Here is a 24,105-nt window from a genome sequence, read left to right on the forward strand (position 1 = left end):
ATATATCTCCATTAAACCAATAAACAAAAAATTACAGGTGCGCCATCTACCGCCCCAAACATAGAACTGGGCAATATGTTCAGTAACTCGTACTCGGATTTGTTTTGAAACAGTAAAAATTTATTCTTAGTGCCGTTTTACGAAAAATGTCCGCGAATCAGCCGTAAGTGTGCCGGTGTGTAGTGTCGACGACGTGAATCCCTATATCGATTCCGTTCGCGAGTTACTACGGCTTTAAAGCACCATTGTAGCGGCTAGCAATGGCGTCTGAGCACGAAGCTTCGTGTGAAAACGATCCGAATTTTCCCGTTATATGTGCTTTCCTCGAACGATTCGGGACTCTGTGTGGATTGACCGACATCGATTTCCTGGAACTTCAGAAATGGCTTGAGGACACCACCGAAGGTACGGTCTAAAATACGATTAAATACCTTCCCAAACATGACCCTGGACCCATTGAATTATTGTTTATTATTATCGCTTTATTGTTCTTGCGGCCTCTTCAATTGAATACTGTCGAAATTCAATTACGAGCGGATGTAGCCCTAAGTTTTTTGGTCCTTTTATATTAGAAAGAATCTATTATGTTTATACATTAATTACAATGCTGATATTCCAATTAGACTACATAGTGTGTATTATAATAATACAATGTTTGTTTACATTCGCACATGCAACAATCTACTTTTTTAAATGTATCTTTCAAATGACATTTTTAATAATGCAAATGGTCTGGGTCAGTCATATTTATTGGAATATAATTATATTTGTTTATCATTTTATTTCCATCAATCTTGAGTGTATATAATAATATTCAATAATTCTAATAATTTGAAATTGTTAAAATGATCTTTTAAACCCATTTTAAGTACTGAAATGCTAAATTAATTATTCTGAATAGACCTATTAAATCAATTTTTAAAGTCTTTGAATATTACAGCTTAGGTGAATTCTCATTGACTTAAATTCAAATATGATGTATATGGAATATTGGTATTTTTTTTTTTAAATATAACAAATAAATTTTTCAGTCCTAAGTACGATAGATTTGAATTATTTATATTTTAATTTCACAAAATTTAAATTAAAAATAGGTAAATTAATTATAATATATAATATATTCTAATATAACATAGAACTTTATAAAAAAACAATATGCAAATTTCACTTTGAAATTTCAATATTATGTATTGTTTACAATATTAATTATTTTTAATTATAGTTTCTATTTTTGTAAAACCTACCTTTAATATAAGTATATATTTCAAATTTATATTTAGTGCCTATATTTTCTTTTGCAGTATCTAAAGAATTATTTACCATCTTAGTAAAACTTCTCAGAAAGTCCAGAAAAACCGTTAACATAGATAAATGGGAAAAAGCTCTAGTAAACTTTTGCTATGGATATTCTTCACAGGACGCTTGGGAATTCGAACGTTTTGGATTCAAGAAAGCTAAACTGTCTGTTAAAATTAGGGCGTTGAAGGTTTGATATTTAATTTAAGTTAAATTGACTGTGTAAATAATATTTCGATGTGGTTTAGGAATTACTGGAAACACAATTTGATACACACATCAAATTTAAAAATGAGATAAACAAGATGACTTCTGACGATCTTAGATCAAAACCACTTGGTCGTGACAAACATGGACATTCTTATTGGTTCATGAATGATGAAAACTACCAAATTAGAGTCTATAAAGAAGACTGTGATGAAGAAACAATAACTCTTGTCGCAAAGTGAGTAAAATCTTAGACACTTTAGGTTTGCTGTTTTATGTCTTGCTGAATAAAAGATTAATGAATGAATGACCTTTACAGGGATAGGGAAGGATTGTTAAAATTAATTACAGAATTGGGCGGGGACAGCGACTCAAAGGGTACCTCGGAAGATAGTAACAGTCTATCGGAGAAACCATTGCTGGACACTGGTCAGACAGACTCGAATTCAGAGGATGTAAACATATCAACAGTTGATAAGAGTAAACTGGTGTTTAAGGATATCTCCATAAAATTAAAGAAGGCAGATATACCTAATTCGCCACAAGTAAAAGAAGAAAATGAAAATGGTCAAGATGAAACCAAAAATAATGGTAAGAGGAAAACGGAAGACCATGAAGAAGTGGAAGCTAAAAGGGTTAAAGAAGAAGAAGAATCTGCTGGTGACATTAAAAATGAAGAATCAGAAGGCAGTAAAGACCATGGTTCTACAGAACATAATAAAACTGAAGAAAACATAGTTAGTGAGACTATTGAGGAACCTGTTATGAAGGTGGAAGGTGAAGGAGCAGGTGCAGACAATGAAGCAGTTTTTGGTTTGGATCCAATAGTTGGTGACACTATTGAAGAAGAAGTTATGTACTTTTATGGTGAAGGCAGTGGCAGGGACTGTGATACTGGCAATGAGGAAGAAAAGAAGTCAGAGACTATTCAAAACTCCAGTATTAATAACAAGAGTAATCTAAATAGTAATAAGAGTGACATGGATAATATTAATTGTATGTCTAAAGAAGTTCCTAGCTCGCTAAGTACCATTGATAGAAAGACTGATAATACTCCAGAACAAGATACAAAAATTGTAAATAGCGGAGAATCAAATTCTACAGTATCCACTCCAAAAAAGTCTATGTTTTTTTTTGGACCATCCAAAACTAACTCTTTGTCCCCAAATTTAACTATTGGGTTTGGTCAAAATTCAACTGTTAAGGATTCAGAAAAATCTGAGAAAGATCATGATGAAAATAACGTCAACAATTCAGAAAACAGTTCAAAGGATTTACAGAAAACAGACTTAATAGAAAATGGCGAGTTAAAGGAACAACAAAAAAATGTTGAAAAGACATCAGATAACTTTGAGAAAAACAAATTGATAGAAAAAATTGAGAATAACACTACTAAAATTAGTAATGATGTACAATCAATTTCAAAAGCACAAGATGAATCAACGTCGAATTTAAAAGTAGAGAACGTTGATAATAAAGAAAAGGATTCAAAAGATAACAAAATTACTGATAATAGTGAAATTCATATAAGTGAAGATTTAAAAACTGATGAGGTTAATAATACTAAAACAGTAGAAGAGGTTAATAATAAAATTGTACCTGAAGAGGTTAAGTTAGGCAAAGAATCAAATATGCAATCTTTAGAAAAAGGTAATGATGAAGAAGGTTCAAAAATATGTGAAGAAGCACAAAGTGTGGCAGAAGATAAAAATGCATTGGAAATTGTCATAGAGACACCCTGTTTAAAGAAGGTTGCTTATAAATGTGGGGAGAAAGGAGAGAAGTCCTTAAATGAAAATTCTAATCCAATAGAACAAGGAGATGATGTAAGTGGTAGCAAAGATATGGCTGATCAAAAAGTAGAAGACAAAACAGAACCTACAATAGCAAAAGTAACTGAAAGTGAAGAAAATCAAGAGTCATCTAAGAATAAGGTTAGCACTGAAGATGAAGAATTTGTGGAAGATGTAAAACCTTCAGATAAAAAAAAATTAATAGATATATCTATACAAGAAAAATGTAGAGATGAGGATAATAATGTTGAAGATGCCAAACCCTTGGAAAAACAAGTAAATGTGGTGCAGGATAAATCAACACCTGAACAAGTATTAGAAGAAGTGAAAGTGTCTGAAGAAAAAATAAATTCCACTATAGACGAAGAACATACAAAAGACGATGATTCATCAATGTCAATAGAATCTAAACAAAACCAGTTGTCTACTGAAGACATAAATGAGAAAAGTTCTCTTGACAAGTGTCAACAAGAACCAGAAGGTCCCAAAAACCCTGAATATAATGATCCAGAACTGATTGATAAAATTGAACCGTCCAAGAAGATGAAAATGAATGAAGAACAGGAATGTAATGATGAAACATTCGCCGATTCATCAGCAGGTGCCTCACCGCAATCCGTTCTCTCCGTCGATTGTGCAATTGAAAGTCCGGATAATGAGTGAGTAACATTATTTTTAATTAACTTTCTATCAATGATCTAAGTTTATAGAGCTCACTCATAACTGTTTTCTATTTTTAGAGCTAATGTTTCAACAGTCTTGGAAAAGGATCCTTTGGCAGTTACTGATGAGGACACCAATGTGGAAGCTCCCCCACCTGCAGAGAAATCCGTGAACCTTTTGTCACTATCATTCGATTTTGTTGAATCTCCTACCTCTGTAGCTCCCACTCTGCCTTCAAGAAGAAGTTTGAGGAAACGAGGCCACGATGATAACGAATCTAAGCCCGAATCACTAACTACTGGAAAAAAAATGAAGCTAAAGGTAGAATAATCTTCATACATCTCATACAAAATAATTTAATCACATAAATTGTATTTAGGCCAAACGGACGGTCGATTCGCAGCTTCGAAAAAGTATCGAGGATCAAGAACATAGGAGGGTTAGTACTAGTGAGGAGGAAGACACTAATGCAGATGATCAGAAAGCATCTGAAGAAGCTACTGTACCTTCTGCTGGAAGTAACCCTAAGAAGAAAGGGGGTAGCCGCAAAAAGGGCAAGAAAAGGAGAGCAGCTCCAGTCAAAAAAGAAACGTCAAATGCAGCAGTACAAGAAAGTGACGAGAACTCTAAAGAGAAGTTTAAGGAAGTGGCCATGGTCAGTGACAGTAACTCTCGGCCTAATACTCCACCCAAAAAGACACCAAAAAAGAACACAAATTGTAATAAACAATATATAAATTGTGACTATCAGTTAATAAAAATTTATTTTCTAGCACGAATTTTAAAGAATTTGGGTATAACCGACACAAATACAATAGAAGAGTCTTCAGTTGGAGTGCGACAGTCTAGACGATTGGCTCAGATGAAGATAAGGGAACAGGCTGAAAGCAAACTGGTTACTCATCAAACGCAAGCGACAGATACCAAGAAAAAAAAGGGAAAGAAAGACGACTTGGTATGTTACCGATATTGAACAGTATTTCGTTGCAATAATGTGTTTTTTTAATATAAAGTTAATTGATGCGTGTAAACTTATATTATACAAAGTGGTGTACTTGTTCATTAATTTGTAATATACACTACAGGACTACAAGGCAGAAAAACGAAAAAGAAATAAGCGCCAAGAAGAAGATGATGATTTTGATGAATCGGTTGATTCGAAAGAACCCAGTAAGGGAAAAAAGAAGAAAGGGTTACAATTAAAACAAACATTTGATGAGAACAGACCTTGGTGTTCAAGTGATGAATACAGTGATGAGGTTGAAGAAGAAGAAGAGGAAGAAATTGATGAAGTAGTAGAAGAGGAACTTGTTTTCAAGTCGGACCACGAGTTCTCTCCAGAGAGCGATATAGATGACGGAGATTATAAGCCTACGAAAAGGGCAAGAACCGCAAAAAAAGGTATTAATTTCAAAATATTTAATTTGAAAACTGATTGTAATTAAAATAAAATTCTGTTTTACAGAAACTGAGACTACAGTTGAAGAAGATGAGTGTCCATGTGAGAAATGTGGAAAATCTGACCACCCTGAATGGGTTTTATTATGCGATAAATGTGACAAAGGGTGGCATTGTTCGTGTTTGAGGCCTCCTTTACTTGTTATACCTGAAGGAGACTGGTTCTGTCCTCCATGTCAACATGTAAGTTACTATTTATATAAGTACTTTGTTATAAATAAACTAGTATTTATAAAAAAGTGTATCATTTTTGCCATTATATTATTTCAGGTAAATCTACTACAGAGTCTGCAAGAAAAGTTAGTACAATATGACAAAAAATTAAAGAAAAAAGAAATCGAAGATCGACGCAAGGAACGTCTTGCATATGTTGGCATTAGCCTAAATAATGTGCTACCAACCAAAGAGGAGCCGAAAAAACCGCCAATTAGCAATCGTTGGGCTTTGCCCAGCGAGACGAGCAGCGATGAGGAATCCCACACTTTTGAGTCCAGTTCAGGAAGTGATAGTGGTGAACCTATATATCAATTGAGGCAACGACGCCAAGCCAAAAGCTACAAATTCAATGACTACGATGACCTTATTAAATCTGCGATTGAAGTAAGCAGGTATTTTCATTCATTAAGATTTCTTTTTCATTTTTGTAATTGTTTTGCAGGAGGACATGGAGGCTGCAAAAGACACAGGGTCTGTGAGCCGAGGTAAAGATATGCAGACAATAGTAAATGCTGCTAAAGAGGAAGAAAAACCTGCAAACGCTGAAAATGCAGACGAGACTGCCCGTCAACAGACTGAAACTTTGCCGGCTCTGGTTGAGCAGTCTGAAGTGGATAATAGAGAGGCAGATGGAAGTGAGGAAGATGTTCCACCTCCAGTTGTGCCCAAAACCACGTCGCGATTGAAAAGGAAGCCAAGAAAGTTAAATAACTTAGATATTGATAGTGAGGATGACGCAGAGTCGGATGAAGACTTTAAGGGCACTAGGTAAATGAATGATATTTTAATTGGATGTTAAAGAAATTAAATTTATGCGTTTCAGTTCTGAGTCGGAAGAAGAAGAGGACGATGAAGAATTAGATTCAGAATTTAGTGACGACTACGTAAGAGGTGGCAAACGTAAAAACACCCCAATTCGCAGATCAACCAGGGCACGAACAGCACGTTACAATTCCGATTTCAGTATGTAATAAAAATTTTTAAAATAATGTTTATTAAATTTGTTTGTTATAGTTAATGATAGTGAAGAGGATGCTCCAATTAGAAAAAAGAAACGGTCAGTTTGGGCTTCTTCCGAAGAGACTGAAGAATCGGATGGATCTTGGGGCGACCGAGGAGACAAAAAGGGAAAGTAAGTTATTTTATTGGTTTATTAAAATTTTGATTATACTATATATATATAATATTTTAGATCTAAGAAGAAAAAGTCGAAAAAGAAACATTTTGACGATTCGGATTTAGAAAGTTACAGAAAAAAGAAACCAAAAATTAAATATGGAGGTCTTGACTCCAGCGAAGAAGAAACAGGACGTGGACGAAGAACGAGAGGAAAGAAGACATCTTATATTGATACGTTAGGATCTGACAGTGATGGGGTAAGTAAAGTGAAGTCAAAAATAGTCGCTAATACAAATTTAACGGGTTTATACATACTTATTATGAAATAAATGATTTACAATCAATAGGACAAAAAGTCTCAAGAGTCTGAAGAAGAATATGTAGCAAATGAGGACGAGTTAGACGAGGACGAAAAGGATAGTGAGGATATTCCTGAAGAAAATGACGAGTCATCTGATGAAGCGCCCCTCAAAGTATCCAAGCTTAAGGCAAAAGTCAAGAAGAAAAATGTGATTGAAGATGACGACGAAGACTCATCTGAACCTGAAAATAAAAAAGATAAAGTAACGGTTCCCAAACCCATTGATACGGAGAAAAACACTACACCTGGGTTAGAAATTTTTGGACATAGTGCAATAACTGAGACCAAAATTGTTGAAGCAAGTGGACCTCCGCTTCTTGCGGCACCTGCTACTATTCCACCACCCAAGTTGGAGGAGAAGAAAATAATTTATACACCCACTAAAATGCCTGAACCAATAATCAGTAACTCAGCAGCTTTTATGCACGATGACAGCAACGATGATTTAAGCGAACCACCAGCTGTATCTCTACCCATGTTCGCCGAACTGATGAAACCTGAAGATGAAAATCCCAAGAAAAAGAAGAGTAAGTAATTTAAGAATTCTATATGTTAACTGTGATCTTTGACGTCCTCGTAACAGTAGCGTTTCGATAAGTTATTTAAAGTGCACGTCGGAAAACATTTTATTTATAAATCTGCACGACAATAAAGAGTTTGGCTCTTGCGTAATATAACATATTAAGAAAGAAAGTTTCACTTATTAGTTCAAATAACCTTAGGTAGCGATAAAAGTGAAAAATGTGATATGATTTGTTGTCGGGTCTTGCCCATTTAATTACTGTTGTGCCGATCCCGTCCTGTGATGTTGACGTCACCACCCGTTGTTCTGTCGCAGCCGTCAAACCGAAAAAGTCGCTGGAAGAGACCCTGGCCAGCTTGGGCTGCTCCAAGGAGGTCGGGCTAGTTCGTCAGGAACAACAGCCTTCGCCCTTGGCCATCGATCTAAAGAAGGTATCGCCACCTAAATCTACGGTGATGGGCGGTGGCACAATCGAGATCGCGCCTGCTCCGCAACCGTTTTCGCAGAGCGTCGGCACACCGTCGGTCATCACCAAGATGTTGCAGGCACCACCTGTGTCGTCTCAACAGCAACAACATCTGGTGGGTGGTAACGCGGTCGCGGCTTCGGGAGCGTCGCCCTCAAAGCCTCAGTACGGCATCATAAGGCCGAAGCAGTTCGCGACAATGGCGAATTCGGACGACGAGGAGGAAGCGCTGTCCCAAGGCGGACATCAGCCGCCGCCTCACGCAAGCTTCATGTCCGGTAAGAACACTGGGACATTGTTGTTGTAGAAGAGTCGGTGTAGCATGAGCTTAGTACATCGATTTGGCAGGCGGTGATGATCTATCTTATATCGACAATATTCATATCACGATTTTGAAGTGGATCTTGTAATACCTTACATTCTTCGTTTCCATATATATTCTGTCTATAACAAACTGGTTGAATTACACATCTTTAAATTTCCAACTGAAATAACTTGCAATATATAATTGGAAAGTGTTAATAGTTAACATAGATGAGCCAAACGTTTTAATATCTAACTCGTTTTCGTAAAAAGACTCGCTACTGACCCCAGCTTTTGTTATCTTTTTCTTATACAACTCCTCGGAAATGTATCCGCTTTTAATAAAAAGTATTTGGGATACACATTAAATAAATATTATATATTTGAGGGAGTTTTTCATTAAATTTTCTCAGTTGCAGCACCCACTACAAGAGGTGGCCCTGTTGTGCCGCCCTTCCGCCAAATGTCTCCAGGTATGAACCACTATCAAAGAAGGCCTGTGGGTCCTCCACTTCCATCGCAACTGCGACATCCTGCCCCGCAACCTCATATGTATGGGCCTCCTCCAGTTACGTCACCAGGCATTCCGCCCGTCGTTGACCACCATTCCAGTCCAGCGCCTCCCCCACAGCTTGTAGCACCACCCCCTGGACCCAACAAGCCTAGATTCCCGATGACCTTGCCATCTAGCATTTCCATAAGTTCAGTACGGCCGACTAACTTGATGGCTCCCAGGCCACCAGCCAACAGTCATGCGCCACCTCCCCCTATGCCGCCTTCGTATCCACCTCCCCCTAACAGTTACTACGGAGGTGCCACTTTTGTACCGCCACCCGAGGATGCACCCATACCGTACCAGGATTCGCCATATTCGGATCAATACGAAGACGCACCAGTTCAAGAAAACAGTAATGGAAAGTCACCGGAGCAAGAGTCTGGAGAGTTTGGCGGGCTCGTATCTTATTTTTCGAGTCAGCACGAAGACGATTTGGACGCGTAATTTTCCTGAAGGACTGATTATACTGAATGAATGCTAACTGTATTGGAAAACTATTTTTTCCATAAATTTATGTATCTCACACTATTATATTTATTTTGATAAATGGATATACTTACAATTTAGATATTTTTTATTTATAAATGTACATAATTTAGGTTAAGCTTAATGTTGTAAATATGTGTATATAATACTTTTTAGATGACTAAATTATGTTTACAAATTATGAAATGGGAAATGTTTTATTATGTTATTACCAAATATAATCTTTAGTTAAAGTGTAGAATATGTATAAAATTGTGCATTTTTTACCAGAGTCCAAAAATGTACATAGGATTAGTGAAATGTGGAGTAAAGAATAAAATGATGGATTTATTTTTCATATTTGTAGTGTATATGAATTTTGATTTTATTCACATCTTTAGTTCCATTAATTTTATTAATGCTAGATGCATTTTTTTTTATTTTCAACTTATAATTGTACCATAAAATTTTCTATTTTCTATACACTTTAAAGTATGTAATTTACTGTAATAAATTATTTGTGTATTCAGCCTATTTTATTCCTTATTATTATAAAAATAATTAAATCTGGTGGTTGCAGTAGGTGAAAACAATAAAAAATGTACAGTTGGTCAAAGTTTTATTCATATAATTTATCTACAAAATAATTTAAATATATTACTCTTCAATAAAAACAGGACATATACGTATATACTTCAGGTTATAGTACACAAACTTTAACACTTCCTTGTATTATTTATAATAAATATTCATAGATTCATAAAACCAACCAGAATTAGTCGTTTATTTAAAGTTATAAGCATAAAATGTAAAAGTTTTCGTACTGTAGCCTGAACTCTAGAAGTAAGATACACAGTTTACCTTGTTTTGTAAGTATACGTTTAAATAAGTTAGGATTTGCAACTAAACTATAATTTGGCATGATTTCCATGACTAAAAAGGGCAAGTATAAAAAATTGGAATCATTTCAATATAAATCAGAAATTTATAAATAATTATACAAACTAAAAAACAGTCTCTTCAATATTTTTATACTAATTGAAGATCACTACTACTTTTCATGGTAACTTTCGTAAAATTTGATCTAAAAAATGACTCGTTTAAGAGACAAGATATCAGAAAATGGCACTGATAAATGAAAATAATTTGTCTAACTTTTCTTAACACCACGAAATTTGCAATTCATCTATTTATAAATAGTATCCTCATTCTAACGTGTTTTGATTTTGAACTTTGTAAATATTAGAGGCCGTTAATGAAAATATCTAAAATTATAGCACCCATTTGATATAGCGGGTCAAAATCTATTTAAAATCTATTTAATTTGATCCTATATTCGTTGAAATTGTAAAATTAACCTCGATTAGAGGCTGATAGGCTTTTAAATTGGCAGTTCTTGAATCTAGGTACAAACAGCTATGTGAGCCATTTGGAGAAAAAACCTACTTTTTGTTGATATACCCTCCTAAACCAGAATAAATTTAGCAATCGTACATAACCTCTAGTAAATCTGAATAAAAGGTTTTAAACATTTGTAGGTGGTTCCATGCTACAGATAATTGACTTCATGACGGAGGCAGCAGCCAATGAGGCGTATGGCTGCCACTCCTTGCGTCGTGTACCATCTTTGTAGTCGGAAATGCCACGGATACACACGAAGCTATCTTTGCAATTTCCAAGTACTGATTCAATGACAGCGTCAAATTCACAGTCGAATGCCAGAGCACCAACCTGGGCGGCAAATTGTTGCCTGAGGCGATCGTCTTTCACAACTTGTCGTCCTGAGGCAATTGGTGACAGGTGGATTCGTGGACATCCCTCTTGCCTGTGAAAATAAACGCATTCTTCGGTAATGTTTTATACAGTCCGCCAAAAACAGATGACAAATAATAACTCATTTTATATTAATAGAATTATAAATTGTAATAAATGAAATAATTTCTTTCATCAAGAATATTAAAATCAATTTATTTTTTAAAATTTATACTGAGATTCCATGATTATAGTAAAATTAAAATAAGTTATTATTGCAATCTTATAGTGCTGTTCACATTGAACCGGATTTAGTAATACAAAGTGCTTTGTTTTTCTAATTTATATATAACCAGCAATACAAATACTAAATAAAAGATAAATAAGCGTTTACAGTGTTTTGTATTATGTGAATAAACGGCAAATGAATGAACTGGATTCAAATTTTCTAATGATTCTCTAACATCTTTACTTTCTTCGGACGTTTTCTAATCTACTTCACATAGATATCATAATTCAGTGCTCTACCGTGACTGATTTTAGACAAATGCCCACCTAGGAATAGATTTTTTTAGAATTTTTTTAGGACTAACGTAGGGAGCAATTGGTTTTCTGGAGATTTTAGTCGAAGAGTTCCACGGTCTCTTCTTAAATTCCACTCTTTTTCTATATCAAAAAACAGGTTTTTTTCGCATAAACGCATCGATTTGAAAATCGTTACCTTTTAACTGATTTATCGTGAGGCATAGGATGTGACACTTCAATGAGATCTTTTTCTCCAATAGTCATGAACAGCTTGTCAGTTTCAATGCTGGGCGAGTTGAAATCGGATTCGTTGGAACCAAGAATGTTCAATCCGTCTCTCAAGTAGTTCATCCAAGGGGGTGTGACGCTGGGATCACTGTCTGCCGCCTCCTTTAACTGCTTGGCTATCTCTTGTAAATTAAGCATCTGTGGTGCGTACGACTTGGTTTCAAAATCGAACGTATTGTCTTTAACTTTGGCATTTTCGCAATACAAGTAAACATACCTGAACAATTAAACAAATATTAATTGATTGGTAATAATAATTAGGGGTGCATCTTACTTATTTTTCGTGGGACTAGAAACAACCACGTCGCCCAATCGGACGTGTTTGTTGTAGTCAGTATAATGCGGTACACCACCACCTACACCAACTAGGAACACGTAGTCTACTTTCTGGAAGGTGCCTAATAATCTGGTGGTAGTGTTACCAGCAGCCGTCATTGCCTCCCTTGTGTGTCCAACCGATGGAAGTTTAGTACATACTATCCTGTGTGCGCCGATGTTGCCCAGTGTGTAAACGTTCGACTCGCCTATAAGAAACCGGTAATTAGAAAAATGTGAAGAATAAGTTTTTAGGACCAAAAGCCCCTTTGAAGCTGAAACCAGGACAAAAATGTAGTACAACACAATGAATTTCTTTATTAATTGTTTGTAAAGGCAATTTCTTCACTTGCTATTAGTTTATAAGACGTAAAAAGTATTCAAATATTCATTCTAATTTTATGGTTTTATTGTAATTTAAATTTATTCTTCTTCATTATCATACTTTTATTTACTGATATAGTTTTCTTATTACATTTTACGTCTTAGAGTGTGTATAAAAAGTATTTGAGATTTATACATAAATTTATAAGGATGCTTATGCAGTATTGACTTATAACAATATATGTTAAAACAGTTTAAATAACTAAACCCCATGCCGTTTATATCTTGTGCTCGTGAAATTATTACATATTTAAAAACCTGGAATATTAACTTATTACCCCTTAAGTATACCACAGATTTCTAAATGGACCGCATTTCCGGCACTCAGTTGACAAAAACTCCATTCAATATATTTAAGTGGCAAGTGAGAAAACGGTGTGAAAGCATGTGATACAATATAAACAGTGATTTGTGTGATATATGTACAACAAAAATAACAAAAACAAGTAAATGATGTGATCACAAAGTGCACGCTCCCTTCTAGCCTAGTTCGATTAAATCTCTTACCAAATCGCATTTTCGGACCGTCTGATGTTGGACTGGTTGGACCTAAATAATTTTTATTAATTTAAAAATAAATGAAATTCGAGTGCGATTTATGATAATATGTTAAATAATATTCTCTTTTGTATTTGATGGGAGTGACGGCTACTAAGATGAGTCAGGAAAGGCAGTGCCTCACCTATGAAAATGATTTTGTTGAGATAACGTTAATATCAAAAAATACATTTTTATTCTTAAAAATATAATGTAACTTAATATTTAAACAAATGTAGAAGTGTAATTAAACAAGCAATAACAGTTTTATATTAAATTTCAATGAATATTCGCGCCAATTAGTTACATATTTCTCTTTATTTCCAACATTCGCTCTACGGTTAAGCTATTGTTTCAATGGTAGGGGAGCTGAGGCGTGCCTGTAGCCAATAAGAAAATTCCAAATACCGATACAAACATACGTCCCGAACATTGCCGATTCTTCAGTTTCACAAACTAATTCGTCGTCTGGATTCAATTATGGAAAAGTTTTTAATACTGCATATCTTTTTTATTATGAAAATTGTCCAATTCATAATTTGAATATTATTACAAACATTTGGTATAAAAGGCGTTTTTGTGATCATTCGAATTTTAAGTTGTTAATTATCCGTAAATAAAATAATATATGCCTCACCAGACTCAAACCCCACGATGTTTGATGACAATAAAGAAATAATGAAATATGTAGCTCATCAATTTCAAATATTACCGCCACGTTTTGCGCAGACGCCATTACATAAAACGATGGGAACGAACCTAACCTACGAATTTGACATGTGAATGTTTGTGTTGATCACTTAAACATTTCAAGATGATCACGCCACGATTTTCACTACAACAAACCGAATCGACATGCACAATTAAGATTCGGGCACCGTACGCATGTCTTAGGGAACTGGATGTAACAGTGGAGGAAAATGTGTTTCTGTTTTTATGCAAACCTTATTATTTACGATTAACATTGCCCGGATGTTTGGTGGAGAACGAAAATATGAAGAGTTCCTTTGATGCCGATACAGGAGAGTTTACCTTCACCTACGAGAAGGTAAATCATGGCGAGGAGTTTAAGAATTTGGACTTCATAACAACATTGCTGACGCCGAAGGTGGAAGTAACAGAAACAGAAGGTGCAAGGAAGATCGAAGTGCTGGCTACTGAGGGACAAAAAGAATTTGTTGTTGTGAAGAGCGAAGATGGGGCACCGGGATTTGGTTTTGCCATGCTTGGGAACTATAACTTTGGTAGTGTCAGTGCTGAGTTCCAAGAGGTGTTTGAGGTAGATCCCAGAGAAGTTCCACTAGAGGAACGGCGCAAAATGAGATTGCAATATGAACAAGGTAAATTCAATGCTGAACACTATTTGGCTGATATTCATGATGATGCGGAGATAAAGGAACTTATGGAACTAACTCCTCCTTGGGCCAGTAATGATGGCCATACAGATGCATTTTCAGATAAAGATCTGGACTTTATGAAAGATCTCACTAATATAGAATATGAATTAACTGATACACAAAGAAAATATTGTTACAATGGCTTGATAGACATTTTGTTTGCATATTGCTACGATTGCAGGTCAACATATTTTGAGGGTACATCAGAGTCTAGCTGGACAATTACAAAACTTGCATCAACATTTTGTTGGTTAGATGGATTTAATGAACCAAAAGATGTTTTAATTTGTGCATTTAGGAGAAGTTTAATTTATCCACTTTATAGAAATTTTGAATTTAGCCAAAAAATATTTGAAGATCTTAAGGGAATTTTAAAATTGGGCAAAAAGTGCATTATCAAATGTTTAATTCAACTTTACTACATATTTTTGAAAGGAGAAATTGGCACTTATGTGCTAAACAATTTATTCATCAAAGACTACATTAGATACATAATGAAATGGAATGATAAAGAATGGGACAGTGTAGTGAATAACATAATGGGAATAGAAATAAAGAAAAGTGATTTAGGGTTAAACCTTGAGGAAATAGAAAGGGGTTATACCTTATGCAAACACCTAGAATCCTTGGATTTGGGAGATAAAGATAGTGATGATGACAGTTCAGAAGATTCTGATTCTGATTCAAATAGTGATGACAGTGATAGTGATTCAGACTCAAATGATGACTCTGACGACAGTTAATTTGTGGCTTCCTATGTTGGTACCTATTATATATTAATAGGTAGATTTAAATTGTTAACAGAGTAATTTTATGTTTTCAAAGTATTAATTTAAAAATTATTTTTGTTTTTGTTAAAAAATTAAATAAAGTTTTCAACTAACCTACAGTAGTGTATCTCACGAATGTTTCCTTATTTTCTATCATTGCATCAACAGCTAACTTTTCACAGTACTGGGCAGTGATGATAGCAATTGTGGGTTGCTTAGAGCTGACCATTGTGGGCATTTGCTTCACTATTGTCACTTGGGTATCAAGAGATTGTTGTCTAGTGAAGGCACCATGATCCATTGCTTTGACCAAATTACGAGATTGCAGTTCTGAGAGGTGATGTGCGACTTCTTCCTCGTCCCATCCATTATCCCTTTAAATTTGGAAATTAATTGTTAACAGTATTTTAATTTCTGTGTTTTCAGTACTTACTTTGCTATATCTTGTATTGTTATTGGATTTGGATATGATGATTCTATTATTTCTAACACTTTTTCTATGGTTAATATTACAACAGTTCCCAATGAATTCTCCTCTGCTGATACTGAAAAAATAAATAAGAATTATATTAGATAAGTCATAAATGTTGTTAGCAAAAAATATGTAAGGTATATTAGTCAATTAATTTAAAAAATGTAATAGTATATAAAAAAATTAAACGGGAAGTTTCAGGCCACAATTAATAATTAAGTAGAATTAGTTATATGGTATCACGCACATGACTGTTATAAAACAATAACTGGCACATGGCTATCACAACAACTACTCAAACCTGGTGAATTTAGATCTATATGAAGATAGCCGTTCCCTGCTATAATAGATTTGTATATAATATAGTGATGTATAATTTACATATAAAATAAGTATAGTGTACTTACGTGGTCTTGCAGGCACTTCACTTTCTTCTAACTGTTTCAGTTCCACTTCCACCTTTTTGATAGTTTGGTAGTTATGTTGCATCAGTTTCATAATTTTTTTAATGAATCCCACATAATCTGTAAATTTTAAATGTGTATTGGAAAAAATCGAGAATTGAAGATAATTTACCTCTAGGGAATTCTTGAGGACTTGCAAGTTCTCTAAAGAAATCCTGCGCAACACCGGCATGGTTATCCTCTGTGAGGCCATTTTCGCCGTTATTCAACGATCTGAACCAAAATCTGAGAGTTCGCGACTCAGGCGTGTGTTTTCCTGTTTGACCATTGACCAAAAACACTCTGAACTCCAACGACAGCTCAGGTGGACTTAAATCGCCATTTTCTTAAAACATAAATAAATTACATAATTTTTTATAACGCATTATAACAGATAGTTTTCGAAAATCATTAATCTGACATTTTGATTCCTTTGCATGTGCAAGTATTTTATGCTACCGATTTATTACCTGTGGCGGTTTCTTTGTTAATGATAATGCCCGTGTGTTCACCTCCGGCCACGTGCATTTTATCATTAGTATTTTTTACGGCTCTCCTTTCGATGATCAGTGTGGTGGAATTTGCTGTCTTTCCTTTTGGCGTCATCACCACCTGTTCATGTTCTACCGTCTCGGTCATTTTGGCTGTAGCAAAACAAAAAATCCGATTTAGAAATCAATTTTATTTAAGAAGTTTCCTTTGACCAGTCATAATTATAAACAGCACTTGAACTCTCATGAAAGTGCATAAATCGACCAAAGAAAATCTATTTTAGGCAACTGGCTTTATTTAAAACACATGCCGCATAAATTCTTGCGGCGGATAAACTGGTGTTTCCTCCTAAAACACGAATGTCATGTTTGTTCGATCTACATAAGTACCACGGTATTTTCGTAAGACATGAACAATCAAAACAAAATCTTGTAGCCATATTTCTTTCACTTACATTAAATCTAAATAAAAAGTAAAACGGGTCAAATAAAATGTAAAAGATTTTTTAAATTTACAAACAATGCAGTATACAAATTTAAACAATTCCAGCAAGTTTCCACCTGCAGATGAATGTAAACACCAACCCAAAAAACAATAGACGACAAAACATCTTTGTTCTATTTTTTCCTTAATTAAGCTATCGAATGCAGTTTGTTTTATTTATTTAATCGTCTGTAACATTGTTAAAAACAAGAGAAAGGCGAAATGTGAAACATTCACTAGGAACAAGAAACAATAACCATTTATGTGACACAAATAAGTAAATAAAATGACCTTTAGAATCAAAAAAGATTCAAAGTAAATAATGCGGTTGTAGACATTTAAAGGTTCTAAAAATATCACATTCTTAACCGTCTAACTGTAACTTCGGGTTTTTATTTTGAGTTTTAAAAATTATTGAAACATATTATTGCTCTTAACAACACAATGTATTAGACAATTTTAAATTTAATTTGAGTTTCTAAAGTATATTTACACCATCAAATTATACATTATCCTGCAGTGTTTATAATTAATCATTTAGCTGTATAAACATTCCTGGTAAACTTAACTTTTATTTATCGACGCTAATGAGTTTGTTAACATTAACTCGGCGATGGAATACTTCATTGTTCACAATTACTTAGATAATGATCCGTTAAAATGATAAGAACTGAATAGTCACGTAGACATCGAGCAACAAATTGAAACAAGGAGCATCATCCTCTTTTGTATCGAAAATCCAAATCAAATCGAATTAAATGAGTGCATTGCACCTGATAAACGACACAGTTTTGCTGCAAAAACAATTTCCTAACTGTGCTTTCACAATACTCCGATTTGCATTAATGTGGGTTTCTGTGAAATTGAAAGTCTAGTACAAGGTTAGTTTACGCGACCGACAATTTTTAACGAGCATTTAAGCAGTAACTGGTAATTAAAAACGGCCAAATTTATCATCATTAAGTCATTTGCCAACAAACAATTCATTTTTTGTTATGTCGGTGATATTTTTGATGGTATTTCTGATGGTATATTATATTATAAACATTAAAAAAAAATTAATCTGGACAAATATTCTGCAAGGTGAAATAAATGATAACTATTTTTAATCAACTGACTATTTACATTAATTTTCACTCAAAAAATGCATTGTTTTTACCTAGTAAAATAATCCCTTAAAAATTACAAAAATAGACTTTTATTAATAAAAACGCCTGTAAATAATAAAAAATAAGCAAACTTTAGAATTTCTCATTAAGAACTTACAATAATGTTTTATAGCCTCTGTAATCCCAAACAATATATAACTAAAAATCACAAGCATATCGACGAAACTTTAAAATAAAACAACGAAGTGTACAGGACAACTATTTAAAACCTACTGAAATCACACTAGCAGATAAAAACTAAAAATATTCCTTCAAAAATGACCCTCTACATTTTTAATATACGATCCACTTCGATTTATATTGGGTGCTGCCAATTTTATAAATAAAAAGTAAACATTATAAATCGAAAAATTAATGAGCTGACGGAAGATAATTCACACCTTTACACTGTTAGATTATTAATATTTGTTCATTATAAAATGTCTGGAAAAACATGCACCCATTTATAAATAGAGCAGTGTTTTATCAACAGATCTGCATGGACGGAAATTCCATAACAATACATTCAGCAACGCACGTGAATTTCATGCGATAACTATCTTTCAGGATGTTACGAATGCGGTGTAACTTAAATTTAAATATTTTATCTTTTTGTGTGTGCTTAAAGCAACATTATTTGTTACAATATTTATGTTATAAAGCATGTAACTTACAATATTTTATGGCCTTTATTATGCCCATTAATATATAATTGAAAGCAACCAACATGTTTTTAAATAAAACACCGCACGGGACAACGGATTAAAATTAACTAGAACACTAAAAATATAAACGTACAAATTGCAATAATTAACATGAAAAATGATATTCTTTTATAGACAAACCTCCAATTAATCGCGTTACCTAAAATGAATGACGAATTTTGATGCCATTGTAAACTTATCGTTATTCTAGGAGCGTCCAGACGCTATTGTTACAATTCAATGTAGTACATAAACCAATAATGTGGCACTATGTGACACGGTTTATCAGAACATATCATCGGTCTGCCCCAGTCATTAACCAAGTTTAATGCCGTGCGACCGTTGTTGGGGACAGGCAGGCATCACATCCTGGTGCATTTTAAGTACGAATATCGAACTAGAATCGTAAATCGTATTGACGTGAGCCACAATTACTTTCACAGTCCATTGAAGAAAGGGAAATTAAATGTCAGACTGCACAACGTACTGATTTAGATTGATGCTTGAGCCCTAACTCAACTACACTTAAGTCTATATTAAAGATAAATGGATTAATTTTCAAAGGTTTTCTTAACCGTTTATTGGATTATTTAGATGGTGCACTCTTATTTTATATTTTAATTAGTTGTTCTCAGGTTATTGTATTATTATACAATGTTATATGATTAGATAAAGAAGATAATTATTATCCATCATTATCTATTTCATATCTCATTAAACATTATTAGCCACGATAAGAGATTAATAAAAATATAAAAGAATTTTGGTAAATAAATCACGAAAACTGTAAAACATAATACGATATTTACTGTTTACGTTGACTTTCAATAGAAAATATCACAAAATATGTGTTTGCAAATTTGAGTAACGATAAAAATTAATAAGATTTATTAGTTTTATGATATGTATTAAGTATATAAGCATTAATATTAAAAAAATATATTTAAATTAACTTAATTACCCTTTATCAAATGATAATTTTGTATTTTAATATGATTATTAATTGATTTAGAAATTTGTAAGTATCTTATTCGTCAATATCTACTACATGCCCCATTAAATATTAACTAGTATGAGATAAATAAAAATACAAAATGAATTTTGGTAACCAAATCTCTATCAAATGACATATTTGTATTATAATATGATTAATTACACAATTATACAAATTTAAAATTTAGAACAATTTGTTAAAATATACAGTAGATGTCATAATTGAAGCAACTTATTAAAATATATTAAAAATATGAGTTGTTCAAATGAATTTGGGTGGATTAAATTAACTTAATTACCATTTATCAAATGATAATTTTGTATTATAATATTGTTATTATTACATTGGTTTACAAATTTAAACTAAGATCAGATAAAGAAGATATTTGCATATAATCACCAATATCCATTTCAAATCCTACAAAAATATTAGCCAGTATAAAAGATTAATAAAACTACAAAAAGAATTTGGTAAGCAAATCACAAAATTCTTTGTTGTTTGAATTGTGTAGATTTTTAATACAAAATTATCACAAAATATACGATTGCAAATTTGAGTAATGATGAAAATTAAATAACAATAATTGTTTACTAATAACATTTATTAGCTTTTTGATAATTTTTTAAAGATAAGGACATAGTAGGTATTACTACATATTTTTTGATTATCAATTACACAATTGCACAAATTTGATCTTTAAAAATACAGAAATTTTCTTAGTTTAGACCACAATTATTACCATTTGTTTAAATATACAGGCAACTATAATTGTAGCAATTTATTAAAATATATTAAAAATATAAGTTGTTCTACTTGACTTGTATGTATTAAATTAACTTTTAATTACCCTTTAACAAATGATAGTTTTGATACTATTATTAATTACATTGATTTACAATTTTAAACTAAGATTAAATAAAAAATATTAGCCGGAATAAAAGATTAATAAAACCTCAGAAAGAATTTGGTAAACAAATCACAAAATTCGCCACAAAGCATAAAACATATTAATTGTGTATTGTTTGAATTATGAAGGCTTTTAATAAAAAATTATCACAAAATATATTATTGCAAATTTGAGTATTGATGAAAATTAAATAAAGATAATTGTTAACCAATAACATTTATTATTTTTTTTTTATATTTTTGTACAGATAAGCACATAGTAGGGATTACTACAAGATTTTTTTATTAATTTTTATTTACATCATCAAATGATTTTGTATTATAATATGATTATTAACTACAATTACACAAATTTGAACTTGAAATTATAGGAAAATATGTTTAAAATATGACATGCTCTACTTAAATGCCAGTACCTGAATTTTTATTGTTTTTTGTTTTATTGTTGTTTCCACTATTATTCTTTAAAATATTGCTAACTTTTAATTTTTCAATGAACAAAATTCTAACAAACTTTTTATTTGGGTCTTTTGCGATTCTTTTGTTAATATAAATATTTAATCTGGTCGAAGTGAAACTGTAAGAAAAATTATAATTCAATTACCAGGACTGACATACAAGAAGATATGGCTTAGAGTTTAAGGCCAATCGTTTCTCGTATTATTAAAAAAATTTAGAGAAATTGGTCAGGTGGTAGCAACGAAAACTTTTGGCTAGTTTCAAAAAACTTGAAGAAAGTCAGTTTTGCTCAATGTAACATTTTATTTAATAAAGTTTTTAAATTGTAGTATAAAATAATAAGTGTATAAGAAATCAGTATTAATCACGTTAAATAAAATAATTATTTGTATAATTTTTAAGATTTAAAAAGAAATCTACAATAATTACAATCATTACTGCAAGTAAAAGTATTTTATATATTTTTGCGATAAACTCGTTATTCAAATAAATTAACCAGTAATTTTTGTAATTTATGTAAATTAATTTAAAAATTGATATTTGATATTTATTAAAAATAATGACGTCATTTTAAATTTATTTTTAGTTTTATTTTAAAATGCGTTATCCTAAAGTTATTATTAATCGTATTTGACCCAATTACTGATTATAAACGCATTTACCGAATATAGAAATCTTGTTTATACTTTATCACCTTGACTTTTGTTATTAATCTAGTGATGCAAGTATTCCATAAAAGCGTTAGTTATTAGTCTACTTATCCTTGATTGGTCGACTTGATAGTGTTAATGAAAGCCAATAAAAAGAATCACTCCTGAGCATATGAAATCCGAGAAACAACATTGACTCATGATGAGGTCAGTTTCCAGTTAACCAGAATGCCGCATTTCCAATTTATCTCTTTGAAAGTTATTTATAGTGCTCTCTTCTTCAGACAAACAAAATTCGTTAGATAATTTATCTCGGTAATAACCTGAAGCACGACATACAAATATAAGACTGAAAGTGAACATGAAAGGCACCAAATGGTACAGTTTTTATTGACGGCCAATCCGAAAATAAATTATTTAAAAAACAAGGGGTGTGTGGCACGATTCCGGCTCGTCTAATTCGCCGCTCCTTCCGGCGTTTCCACCAGCGAAAAACGTTTGTGTAACACTCCTTCGGAAAATAATTGATCTTAACGATGATGTCACTGATAGCGTCATATTTTACTTGTTTTTAACATTAACGATTACTCGAAACTGGGTTAATCTAACCTCGAAATCCAGTATTTCACGTAAATTATTACGGACTCACTCACCGTCTCGTTCCGTTTTCGTCAATCACAACAATTACCGATTGCAAAAGCGCAACAATCACTGTCACCGCACTGTTGTTGTTTTTCGAATAAACACTGGTACGCTCGCGCCCAAAAAAAAACGTTCACGAGTGTCAGCTGCTCAGAGGCGTCTCACAACGGTAACCGCACGAGCAACGACTGCACACAAAGTGTGACGGCGAACTGATTCACGGAGCGCCGGTGACGCGCCAGGTTTATCGAGCCACTGGCGTGGCGCGATGTTCTCCTTTTGAATTGGATCTTTTCATGCGTCTTCGTGGTCTCACGGAATTTGCAATAGACGCGCTTTGTCTACCTAGAGGGGTGTTAAATTTTTATGAAATGTTGAACATCTGCAAACAGCGTATTTTTACACTGACAACACCTGGAAAATAATATATTACGCGAATGTTTACTGCGTCCTAACATTTTGTCTTTTGATGAACATATTTAAAATATATATATTTAACTGGATATTGTTGCCGATATAATTTGATATTGATTTGAAAGAATCTGTATTATTTTAAAAATTATTTGTAATAAATTGTTGGTTTTATTAGAAAACAATAAATATTTCCATTTAATTTCAAAATTAAATGAAATTATAATAAGTTATTTCTTAAATGCATTATAATTATCGGCGGTAACTTACTCAAATTAGTCAGATGAGGCAGTGACTCACCCATGAAAATAATTTTATTGACATAATGGTAATATTAAAAAATACATTTTTACGGTTTTATCTTTTAAAATAGGAAATACATATATAACTTAATATTTAAACTAAGGTCTTGTAAAACCGACAATTAATCAAGCAATAAATAGTTTTATATTAAATTTCAATGAATATTTTGTTCTCGAGAGATACTTTTAAGTAGTAAGTAAATGATGAATATTTCTATTTGGTTCCAACATTCGAGCATGCGCTTTAAGGTCGGGTTATTATCTCAATAATAGGGTTGTTGAGGCGTGCCTCTAGCCAATTAAATCACTCCAGGTTTCTATACAAACGATGTTTCCGAACATTGCCGATTCTTCTATTTCAAAAATTACATAACAGGCTGTGTGTCTGGTGAATTCAATTGTAGAAACGTTTTTAATACTGCATCTTTTATTTACTATTATAAGGTATCATCCAGTAATAGTACGAAAAAATTTATTAACATAAGAAAGGTCGCTGACGTGGGGATTTATTTTTAAATAAATGTATTTCAAGTTTAAATTTATATTTTTTTTAATTATATTTTAACAAATAGGACACAAATAGCCTTGTCTTGAAACAATAAATT

At 32.8% G+C, this 24,105-nt stretch overlaps 3 protein-coding genes across 7 annotated transcripts; 2 read left to right on the plus strand and 1 right to left on the minus strand.

Annotated features, from left to right (window-relative positions):
- The first annotated feature begins 38 nt into the window (after nucleotides 1–38).
- LOC109596510 (remodeling and spacing factor 1) lies at nucleotides 39–9,960 on the plus strand. 2 transcript variants are annotated; one of them, XM_049965356.1, is made up of 17 exons: nucleotides 39–405; nucleotides 1,302–1,486; nucleotides 1,545–1,741; nucleotides 1,823–3,955; nucleotides 4,037–4,280; nucleotides 4,339–4,678; nucleotides 4,733–4,914; nucleotides 5,045–5,360; nucleotides 5,425–5,600; nucleotides 5,688–6,017; nucleotides 6,076–6,401; nucleotides 6,457–6,596; nucleotides 6,648–6,765; nucleotides 6,826–7,009; nucleotides 7,100–7,640; nucleotides 7,952–8,380; nucleotides 8,819–9,960. In XM_049965356.1, the coding sequence occupies exons 1-17, from the start codon at nucleotides 261–263 to the stop codon at nucleotides 9,403–9,405; spliced, it is 6,573 nt and encodes a 2,190-aa protein (XP_049821313.1). In that variant the 5' UTR covers nucleotides 39–260; the 3' UTR covers nucleotides 9,406–9,960. The 2 variants fall into 2 exon arrangements, with proteins under 2 accessions (XP_049821313.1, XP_049821314.1); XM_049965357.1 differs by lacking the exon at nucleotides 7,952–8,380 and having other exon boundaries at nucleotides 43–405.
- A 68-nt stretch (nucleotides 9,961–10,028) lies between these two features.
- On the minus strand, nucleotides 10,029–23,003 carry LOC109596484 (uncharacterized). 4 transcript variants are annotated; one of them, XM_049965358.1, is made up of 11 exons: nucleotides 22,799–23,003; nucleotides 16,780–16,953; nucleotides 16,443–16,655; nucleotides 16,274–16,390; nucleotides 16,168–16,206; nucleotides 15,828–15,939; nucleotides 15,509–15,768; nucleotides 13,198–13,239; nucleotides 12,266–12,515; nucleotides 11,900–12,208; nucleotides 10,029–11,251 (listed from the first exon to the last, which is right to left on the minus strand). In XM_049965358.1, exons 2-11 carry the CDS (start codon nucleotides 16,946–16,948, stop codon nucleotides 10,951–10,953), a joined length of 1,812 nt encoding a protein of 603 aa, XP_049821315.1. In that variant the 5' UTR covers nucleotides 16,949–16,953; nucleotides 22,799–23,003; the 3' UTR covers nucleotides 10,029–10,950. The 4 variants fall into 4 exon arrangements, with proteins under 4 accessions (XP_049821315.1, XP_019867594.2, XP_049821316.1 ...); XM_020012035.2 differs by lacking the exon at nucleotides 16,168–16,206 and having other exon boundaries at nucleotides 22,799–23,002; XM_049965359.1 differs by lacking the exon at nucleotides 13,198–13,239 and having other exon boundaries at nucleotides 22,799–23,002.
- Nucleotides 13,523–15,511, plus strand: LOC109596511 (protein SHQ1 homolog). Its single transcript, XM_020012081.2, has one exon. The coding sequence runs from the start codon at nucleotides 14,042–14,044 to the stop codon at nucleotides 15,365–15,367; it is 1,326 nt and encodes a 441-aa protein (XP_019867640.2). The 5' UTR covers nucleotides 13,523–14,041; the 3' UTR covers nucleotides 15,368–15,511.
- Nucleotides 23,004–24,105: the final 1,102 nt, after the last annotated feature.

This window comes from Aethina tumida, chromosome 3 (genome assembly GCF_024364675.1).
Source record: "Aethina tumida isolate Nest 87 chromosome 3, icAetTumi1.1, whole genome shotgun sequence".
Taxonomy (NCBI): Eukaryota; Metazoa; Arthropoda; class Insecta; order Coleoptera; family Nitidulidae; genus Aethina; species Aethina tumida.